Below are 10,875 nucleotides of genomic sequence, written 5' to 3'. Positions count from 1 at the left end.
CAATAATAACAACTTTATTTGCTCTGATTTGCAAAAGATTAAAATCATTTTGGTATTTGATAGAATATCGAATTCACCTCCATGTTTAATTACATTTGATCTACTAAGTGTAAAAGTACATAAAGTTTTCACATAAAAGTTACGAAAAACGTAACTGAAACAGTGATTTCATTAATTGTCTATAACATTCTAAGTCTAAAATTTAATTATAACATTAGGTGTGCGTGTAACAAAATAAAATACTTCGACTTATCATATTATGTTTTTATATATTACTTCTCTCTCTTCTTGTATTTTGTAATATTAGTACTAAAAACAAGTTACATATTCAAAACTCGCTACAATCTTTCATGAACACTAAATTACAAACTTTTCTTAAAATTAATAAACAAGCGTTTGTAGCGTATTAAAAATACGCTGAATAAAATATTAAAGAAAAGGCGAGTAAGATGTGTGTAAACTTCTGCGCAAATTATTATATCATTCCTAATATTAAAAATTAAATAATTCGAGAATGAACACATTAAAATGGCAACAAAAGTTGTAACCGCACAACTGTTCACCTTTTCTAAATCTAATTTCATTCCTAATATGAATTACTCATCATACAAAAACATATATAGATATGTTCCTTTCATTAAATTGATAATAAACAGCTTTAATAAAATGCAATGATATCGCTTAGAAAAAAAAGAGGCTCCTTTTATGTACATGATCAACATAGGTAACTCTTCACGCCCTAAATTTGTCTAAGTTGATTAGAACACTATTATTCTTAAGTACAAGGCATTCATGTGCAAAAATTGTACTGCCTACAATTTACATAGGCAAAATAGTAAAGGAATAAACGCCCCAAGTGCTACAAAGACTGGTAACATTACTGAAGAATCATCAATTGAGTAAGGATCTGGAGTTCTGGGGCCACTTGTATGTCGACTACGAACCGTAGACTCTTCCTCATCTTCTTGTATATTATGATACTCTTCTGATTCCTGAGGAATTGGACCCAGTTGTGGTATATCTGAAAATTATTAAAAAGGAATTACAACACTAACTCAAAACACTTAAGATAAACTTAGTAAGATCAAGTAAGGTTAAATAATACCTTCCATATTTCCTTTTACCACAGCAATAGCATTTATTTTTGGGTTATCCCTATAGCCCTGTAATTAATTCATTAAAATGAATAAAATTATTTTGATTTATTATGATTATTAGATCACATCTAGAATAGATAATAAATGTAAGCATAATACTTTTATAAATTCAACTCTAATTTTTCCAGCTAAGATATCAGACTCTTCGTCATTATATATGAACTTCCCAGCTTGAACTTTAAATGGAATATATTCGTCGTGTGCTATACCACGTCCAACTCTTTCAAAGATATCCAAGTCAGTAACTACAGTATGATCTCCATTTAATACTACATCGAATACCTAAAAAATATTTTATAACATAAAAATTGTTTTACACTGTATAATAATATAAGTGCCTAAACTTTATTTACAAAGCTAAGATTATTGTGAAATGTTACCTTCATATTAGGAGAGTTAAAATAAACTTCACAGAACTTTAGTATCATAACGTAATCTCCATCTTCACTGATGGGAATGTCGTATCCAAAAGTGCTATGATGATAGCGCTCAGTTTGATACAAGATCTGGTCAATAACATTCACTCTGCCAATAATTAACTGTTTGCCATAATCTGATGCTGTTCCAACTTTACTCATCAAAGGATCTCTGGCATACCGAATTCCATAACTATCAGTATGTGCTTCTCCACCAGAATTTATTGCATATATTACTTGTAAGCTTTGCAAACTTTTCACACAGAAAATAACCAATAATGTTGATATTATCAAGAAATGTACTCCCCATCCCGAAGTCATGATTCTTATTATGTAATAATGCTCAGCTTTTTCGAAGTAACAATGTAATCATATCTTGCTACAAGTTTTTGCGACCGGCAAGTGAGGTTACGCTTAAAATAGAGAAACATTTAAATCTAGCAACATATTGATGTTACATACTAAGAAATTTGTATGTCATTCGATTAAACTAAATTCTATATTAAATAAAATTTAAAAGTTACACTCTATCTGTTTTGTCAACAAATACCATCACTTGGGTCACGAATTATGTACTTCTAACTACGTATTGATAACAGTCACGTTAATATTACGTGGCCGGTAAATACATCAGCATAGGTGAACATATAAACCGCCTTTAATGCAATGTGGGTTACACGATGTTTTACATAAATAACAATTTATTCTGAAAAACATACGTATGAATAAATTTTTATTTACTTAGGAAAAATTTATTACAAATAAATTTTATTATAATTTCTTCAAAATATTCTATAGTACATACATGCACACATACCACGTACCAGCTTTTAAAAATGTACAACTTATTATTGATAAAGGTAAACTTCAAATTTTATATACAAATTTTATTTTAATATTTTTATGTTATGTACAGTTGTATACTAGTTACATAAGAAATAAATAAATTATTTTTTGTACAAAATGTAGTTAATTTATATGGCAGTTACAAGTAAGTAATTACATATTGTTAATAAATATACAAGTAATTACATATTATTAAGAAATATAAACATTCACATTCAGAAGAAATTACATTCATATTATATTATTTTTCTTTGAAGACAGTTCGTCCGTATCGCAACATTACTATATTTATTTATAGTCACCTTTTGAATGTGATTTAACTTGTTACAGTAATAAACAAATAAATGTAATTTTTTTTCATTTAACTAATCGACTTTTAAAACAACTCAAAATGAATTATTATTTTATCCTACAGATATTGATATTATCATTAGAATAAATATTCATAACTCATAATCTTTTTATAGTGTATTTAATTTTGGGCTAATAAATTTGTTTGTTTTGAGCACTACTATTAATTACTATTTATAATTGATTCTCATTATACAATAATTTTTTTATAAAACAATTTCTTTTCAAATCATATTCTACTTTTTACTTACTTATCGAAATTATTCACCACATTTACAAGTATTTCCTGCAATCTTTTAAAAAGAGAATGCAGCTGCACAATACGTTTACAAGCAACGGTAAAATGTGAAATTTTGTATCGGTAGATAGTATTGTAAAATGCGCTCAATATATGTATGTAAGTATATATGTAGACACACACGCAATACCTTGACAATACCTTGACAATGTTCAGAAAACCGTTACCTTTGCACACCTGCCAGTACCGTCTCCTTTTCTTTGACACATGAAAACCTTACAATGACTACAGAATAAACCGTGATCTATTAAATGCTAATCACACACTTCAGGTTTTCTATTTACAAGCGGTGCAGTGTACTAAATTTTCGAGAGATTTACCTTATGCTGACACTACACACTAAACAATTGGGTTAGGACTATTTCGGAATTGGGTTGACTATCTTCATTTATATAAAACACTTTATACTAAAATATTTTATTTGTTGAAATAAAATTTATTAAGAATTTTAAGAAGCACCTTTCAATAGTTTTAATGAACTAGGTCTCATTCATGAATTCTGAATGAAATTTAAACAACTTGTTTGAATAGGAACATCCATATTACAACTTTTATGAAACACGACACATAATACAATATATGTATAGTGTAAAAAAGTTTTATCCTTTCATAATTACTTTGTGCAACTGTTTTTCAAATTTAAATATATAAAGATGTGAAAAATAACTCATTATTTAGACGAAACCAGTAAATATTTAGAAAGAATCCATCCAGCGTCGAAAGGAAAAGTTTTTCTACCCGGATAGAAAAATGATGTCATGTTGCACTCAGCATGCGTTCATACATATATTGATGTAATCTAACCTCAAAACACATATAAATGCGTGGACATGTGCTGCTCAGATATCATTCATATCATGTCAGAAAAATATCTCCTATGAAAGTATTATGATAATAAAATCTGACATGTATTATATACATTTGTACATCATTTGTGTACTTCGTGAAATGATATTTAAAAAGGAATATTACATCGAAGTTTACGCTTTTCTATCTGAAAAGTAACAGCACATAAAATTAATTTGTTCATAGTAGTTTAATCCTTTTATATTTTACAAAAATATTGAGTTTTCTTAAACTAATACATAAACAAATTTGAAATATAAAATGTTTTTATAAAAAAAAATAAACGTTGGTAAAGCTTTCGTGTTATACAAACACTTATATAGTAAAAAGAAAAACAAAAGAACATATAAAATTTCTATAACAACGTAATGTATAACTTCTATAATAACGTGACAATATTAATCTTTGGTTATCAAATTAATAAAATAATCAAGAATTATGATATAACTTAAATAGTTGAGTTGTTTTCATCTGAATCATCTGGAAAAAGAAGATCACAGGCTTCATAGTTAGTAGAATCGTTAGATTCGCAAATACAGGGTCCGGCAAAAAGATTCGATTTATTCTCCAAATATACCAATAATATACAAGTCAAGCACATGTTCCTAGATTAATCTAGAAACAAAGTTGAATTCGTATTCCAAAGAACTTGCAATGTAAACTGATAACTGATCACGCATGACATAAAAACGCGGTAAACGAGCTACAACCACATGAATAGACTCAGATCTTTTTGCCAGACCCTGCAGTATCTGAATTATTTTCAATATTATTTGTTCTTTTAGACACATGTTTTTATTTCGTAGAATTCTCTTTTTTAATATTCAATTTTTATTTATGCAATACCTAAAACAAAAATAAGATATATTGAGCACAAATACATTCAATGTACAAATATATTATCATAATAATATATTAAGTAACACAATATAAAGTGAAAACACTTTGATTACATTCTGATATTCATTGCCAGTACAGAGTTCATGTAAGCTATCCTAGGACTACGTTCCAAAACCCAACTTGATAAATAGAGTAGTGTTGAATTAACCAATCATAATAAAAAGATTTTTTGTCCTGATTATATCCTCTTTTTATCCTGATTTCAATTAAACACTACTTTAGCAAGAAGGATTTTGGAACATAGCCCAGACAGCACGATGTTCTATATTCTACAGATGTTTCTTGAAAGTCTGTACTGTTTTGGATTTTATAGACCTTCAGTACTGATAGTAAATATCTGAAGGAGGTAAACACAACTCTAATTATCACACTGATGAAATCTCACATAACTTACAAATTTATATTTTATGATATATTAAATTGTAATTTTTACACTACTTAATAAATTCTTTGATTATTTCTTAATTAAGTAATTAAATTACTTAATTTAATACCAAGACTAGTAAGTAATCAAAGAATTTCTTAAATAGTGTAAAAATTAAAATTTGTTACATACATATGTACATATACCGTAAAACGTAAATTGTAGGTTATGTGAGATTTCATCGTTATGATAATTAAGGCTGTGTTCCTCTCCCCTGATATTTACTTAATGTATGAGGGTCATTCAATAAGTAAAGAGACAAAGAGTTCTAGTTCAAAAAATATTCAAATAAGAAATACGATATTTTCAAAATCACAAGTTGGTATCCCTGTCATCAATTTAAAACAGCTGTTTGACAACAATATCAGTATAAGTACAAAAAATTAAAAAAATTAAAAAATTGGAAAATATTAGGTTGAATGCTTCTATCACATTCATCTTATAGTCTAGATCTTACCCCATCAGATTTCTTTTTATTTAACACCTCTTTTGTGCAATCAAGTTTGACAGCAACGAAAAAGTGAAAATTAACGTGAAAAACTGGTTCAAACAAAAAGACAAAGAACTCTTTGCTACTGACATAAACCAGCTAGTAAAATGATCGGACAAGAATAAAATTGTAACAAGAGTTTATGTTGAGAAATAGGTAAATTGTGAAATTCATTGAATAAACCATATTAAAACAACAGCCGTTTGTCTCTTCACTTATTGAATGATCCTCGTATATACTTATGTATAATATATTTTTACCTTTAGAGTCATTTTATATAATTTTCACACTTAATCCTCTCACTTTGGTTTTTTGCAATATCCATTTAATTTTAATAGCTCTGACAGACCAGCGTAATACGCAATCAGTTAATTTAATTGACAATGAGTGCGCGGCGTCACATATCAGGCAGAGCGTGCCTGTGTGCATAAGTAGGGGGGGAAGAAGCCGGTGTGCTCGGTCTCGAAATCTCGCTCGCGCGCGATATCCAATGAACCTCGTGGTGGTCAATTACCGTTTCACATTTCCGGGAATAGTAGGTGGGATCTATTATACGCTACAAATGCTTCGAAGCGCTGCATAAACCAAATCACTGTCTTTCATTTAGCGCTCCAAAGCGGTTGTAGCCTCAAATAAATCCTACCGCATATCTATTGGTATATGACTATATCCGCAATTCTTCATTCGTGCTGAAACTATGAGATCATTTAATGATTACTTTTCGTAATTATAAGAATTACAGTTGTTAAGCAAAGGTTTCTAAAAATTTCGGTGACAATTTCGTTTTTCATTTTTAAATCAAGTCAAGAACATGTAAACATTTTTGTACTTCATTTATGTACATTTTGTGCTCGTGTCATGTTAATCATGTAATGATCTTCCAAAATGAATTAAGTTGAAGTTACTAGTATGACAATCATATTATTATAATGAAATGTGATCATCGCACATTTCTATCTGGGTATATGTACACATATGCTTCGGATGTACATTGTGAAGTAAAATATTCACGACATAGATTCTCCGGAGCTATCTATTACATAATTTGCTACATTTAATAAAAATACGAACATTGTCGTATACGAAAGAATATGTAAAAAGAAACTATGATTGCACTGCAAATAAATTTTTAAACGATAAATAAGAATATTTTTTTTCATAAGTTAAAATAAATTAATGAATCTTCTATCAATTCTTTATTTCGATTTTAAATGTTTATTAAAGTATATACATACATACATGAGCCGTTTAATGTAAAAGTGGTGTAAGTCAATTTTTTGCCTATTTAATTCAACACTACATCTCGAAACCATAACCTTCATTTCGTTTTGTGCAGAAGTGGTGTAAGTATATCTTTATTAGTTTCTCGGTGGATGGCAAAATAAGTAAAAACCACCCTTTATGCAACGACGTTATAAGCAAGAATGGTGTGAGTCAGTCTTTGGTGAAATAAATGACATTGGACTTCTGAATTTCGAAGAAGTGAGCGATGAATAAAAGCTTAAATTCATGACAATGTAAACCACATTTTATATATTTTATTCATTTTTTTTTTAAGTAATTTGTTTAGTAATTAATAAAGCAGTAGAAACACAATGTCTACCTCAACAAACAGATTCCTTTTTAATAATAATTACCTTCCCAGTTTGCACGAAAATAGTGTAAATCAGAAGAATATTGAATAAAATGATTATACACACATTATTAGCTTAAGGTATAACTATACAGTGGCTTACGTAAAAGTGACGTAACATTCTTTCACATTATTGAATTTTACAGAACTTTTAATTTATCCCTCATTGTCATTATCTCTACAGAAATCAATGTTTTTGACTTACACCACTTTTGCACGACTCACATATACGGTATTGAAATGTAACTAAAGTCTTTGTCGGATTCAAACGAAATATAACCTATTTTCATTTTGGGCAGTGCTTATTATGTATTTCATTTTAAATAAAAGGGAAAAAGAAAATGAAAAATGTTATTTTTATTATCGATCAATAAACTGGTAAATCGTGAAAGTTTAATGACGTACATAATCCAATGTTTATTGTTTATGACAGTGAAATAAAAATCTGATTAACAGTATAGGTTAAATGCTCTTGTTTAAACTTTGATTTATTTTCTTTTTTAATCAGAAGGTCAAATATTATATTTATTACAATAATAAAAGATGTAAATTGCAGCAAATTCAAAAATTATGAAGAAAAATAAATTATAAATATTTACTGTCCTTTCAATTGTTATCCTATGTTGATGAATATGGAGAATTTCGTGACCATGAAAACATCGAACCTCTTGGTATAACTGTTCCACGAATCATTAAATATAAACATTTTAAAACTTCAAAGAAAAACGAGTCCCTTTTTTTAAGAAGAACGAATATTAAGGTCGCATTGTATGGTTATTTTAAGAATTATTATCAAAAAATCACAGGACCCTTATATTTCATAAGATATTTACAAGAATATTAAAAACTGTCAAATACTGATTCTTATTCTCTTAAAATTTCACGATAAACATTTCCAAACGTATAAAAATATTTCACAGTGAAGAGGATGGGACTTTAGTTAATTAAGAACACGTATATTTTAAGCGAAACTTTTTATTGATCACAATGTAATATTAGTGAAACGGGTATATATGTTCACGCTGTAAAAAGTACAACACGTGTTGTAATTTTGCAAAACTGACTTTCATAAGGTGATACAGTATGTACGGAAATGATTTGAACGAGTAACACTCGCGTAACAGCAATGTATTGAACGGATGTAGCATGACTGTGCAGAGGTATACGCTGGACGTATCTACAGAGCTAGCGAACTCTACCGCAATGCTTATCGTCATCGATTGCTTGCACTATGCTTTGTCGCATAGGCTGCATTTTCTTGGAAAGGAAATTTTTGCGAAATTCGACAAATTAAGATAATATTCGAACTGATAAGAATGGAACAAATATTGCTTTTACTTTAACGCTCACTAATGTCATTTATACTGATGAACAAGTTTTACACTTACATTTCATTGTCCCTTTTAAATTTTCTTGTGCTTTTACTGAATGTAAAAGGTGAGGAATAGTTATGAAAGTTCATAAAGAATATGGCATATACGTAGTTCTTTGCTTCGTTTATGTTTATTATATGTGGAGTCTGTATGATATCATAGAAAGATTAGATTAGTAAATATAATTTAATATTTCTATAAGCATAATATCATCAATATATGAATATGTTTGAAATCTATAAAAATATATTACGATACTACAATCGGTTTTTCCAAATATTTATTGTCTTTTATTCTTTGAATAGAGGTATCAATTACAATCAAACTCACGATATTTTTACGATTATTTGAAGAACATATTGCCTACACACACGTTTTATGCGACACAATATGTATGTATATACGCGTGTGTGCGTTATACCATGATAAATTTCAAGGGACATATGTATATAAATGGAAATCGACAAATTTTTTAAAGATCATAATCCGGTTTTCCAAACATCACAGCGATTATCTTTTAATGGTGTTTCGATACAGCAATACAGCAAAGCAAAAGAGAAAATTACTACGCGTGAACAAATTCTATCTATTTAATCTTTTGCGTCATGTTGTATTAATCACCATTTGATAATGAATTCAAATTTATAATCACACAAATTTATGATTCACTTCGTATCATACACTCAATACATTGGTTTATTTCAAATTTGCAGCTTTCATTTGATTCAATGACAGTTAAGTTCTATATAATGAAAACCAAAGTAAATATTGTCTAACAATAATACTGCATTAAAGGTTTTATTTTATTTTTCCTTTATTTATTCTTTTAATTATAACTAGATATATTAAGACTTAGGTATCTTATACGTATGTATATGGAGACAATTATAGAATTTCTACGATTTTATTAGATATTCGTTATAAATGCATATTATCATCATTATGATACAATGATATCATCTTTTTGTTGTTTATTATCGTTTATTACTTTTAACGATATCGTGTCTTGTAAAATAGTTGTACCATAAGCGTTAAAATTAAACACGTACGTGGTAAAGGTGATAGATGTCAAAGGAATTAAGTGAACTTGAAACACAGGAGATCCATAACCATGTGTAGATGTAAACTGAAGAACGTGTACTTGAATACATGTGGCCGTGCACCTTCCAGAATTAGCTACTAGATTGTTCTTTAACTTTCCTTACACTTTACTTCCGCATCATCTGTAGTTCCAGCTGGAAATTATTTAAAACAATTATTTCATCCAAAAGCTGGAGCTTTAAAAAATAATTACGAAAATATCAGGTAATTTTATTCAAAACAAAAGAAATCAAATTTTTAAATGCCTACTGTATATAAAGTATATTTGGATCAATCTATAATCATGCAAAACTTCACCATTGATGCACGTAGTTTGTGGCGCGTGGCCAATGGTTGTCCAGATCGAACAGAAACTGACGCCTGATTGGAGAATGGAATGTGCTTGAGCAGGAAGAACATTCCAGAAGCGTCCTCTGAGAAAGTAATATATACCGTTCCGCAAGTACGGGCGCTTCACTCACGTTGCGAATCGTCAAGCGAAGAACTTCTTCACTATCCTTAAAAGCAAGTTTTCACAAGTGAACAAAGAGAGGTATGTAGCATCTGCATTTGTTGCAGTAACATTCCATGTTTCATTCTTAATCAAAATAATTGAGATATTGTTTTTAGAAATTGAATTTCCGTTTGTATTTTTTAATAGTAAAAATGGCCAAAGCACCTGCAGTTGGTATTGATCTCGGCACCACTTACTCCTGCGTTGGTGTATTCCAGCATGGAAAAGTGGAAATCATCGCCAACGATCAAGGAAATCGTACGACACCTAGCTATGTTGCATTTACTGAAACCGAACGGTTGATCGGTGATGCTGCCAAAAATCAAGTTGCCATGAACCCTAATAACACTATCTTCGGTAAGTGTGTTCACTCGTAAAATATTTTTCACGTCGAAAAAATGCTGTACTTCGCATGAATGAAATCGTTAATTTTACATTATTTCATAATAATATTATATTAATATTTTTGTACAAGGATTTCGTATAATCATTCTTAAGCATTGTTTATTATATCCTTCGTTACTAAAAACCTTTTTTGTTTTGGAAC

At 29.1% G+C, this 10,875-nt stretch overlaps 2 protein-coding genes across 2 annotated transcripts in view; one reads left to right on the top strand and one right to left on the bottom strand.

Annotated features, from left to right (window-relative positions):
- Positions 1–812: 812 nt before the first annotated feature.
- Positions 813–1,962, bottom strand: LOC108573102 (malectin-A). The gene is made up of 4 exons (XM_017935469.1): positions 1,538–1,962; positions 1,257–1,439; positions 1,106–1,163; positions 813–1,021 (listed from the first exon to the last, which is right to left on the bottom strand). The coding sequence occupies exons 1-4, from the start codon at positions 1,892–1,894 to the stop codon at positions 813–815; spliced, it is 807 nt and encodes a 268-aa protein (XP_017790958.1). The 5' UTR covers positions 1,895–1,962.
- Positions 1,963–10,286: 8,324 nt separating this feature from the next.
- The window catches only part of LOC108573121 (heat shock 70 kDa protein cognate 4), a 3,143-nt gene continuing 2,554 nt past the window's right edge, over positions 10,287–10,875 (top strand). Inside the window, exons 1-2 of the mRNA XM_017935499.1 lie at positions 10,287–10,367; positions 10,476–10,685. Coding sequence (XP_017790988.1) covers positions 10,481–10,685 — 205 coding nt within the window. The 5' untranslated portion in view covers positions 10,287–10,367; positions 10,476–10,480. The remainder of the gene's footprint in view (positions 10,368–10,475; positions 10,686–10,875) is intronic.

Source organism: Habropoda laboriosa, unplaced genomic scaffold (assembly GCF_001263275.1).
Source record: "Habropoda laboriosa isolate 0110345459 unplaced genomic scaffold, ASM126327v1 scaffold89, whole genome shotgun sequence".
In the NCBI taxonomy this organism is placed as follows: Eukaryota; Metazoa; Arthropoda; class Insecta; order Hymenoptera; family Apidae; genus Habropoda; species Habropoda laboriosa.
This window is presented reverse-complemented; position numbering and strand designations above follow the sequence as displayed.

Excerpts from the sequence above, each read along its gene's own strand:
- LOC108573102 (XM_017935469.1), bottom strand. The coding sequence starts at position 1,894 with ATGACTTCGGGATGGGGAGTACATTTCTTGATAATATCAACATTATTG. Across the intron at positions 1,440-1,537 it reads TTAACTCTCCTAATATGAAG|GTATTCGATGTAGTATTAAA; the intron begins GTAACATTTCAC and ends AATATTTTTTAG. Across the intron at positions 1,164-1,256 it reads TTAGAGTTGAATTTATAAAA|GGCTATAGGGATAACCCAAA; the intron begins GTATTATGCTTA and ends AATTAATTACAG.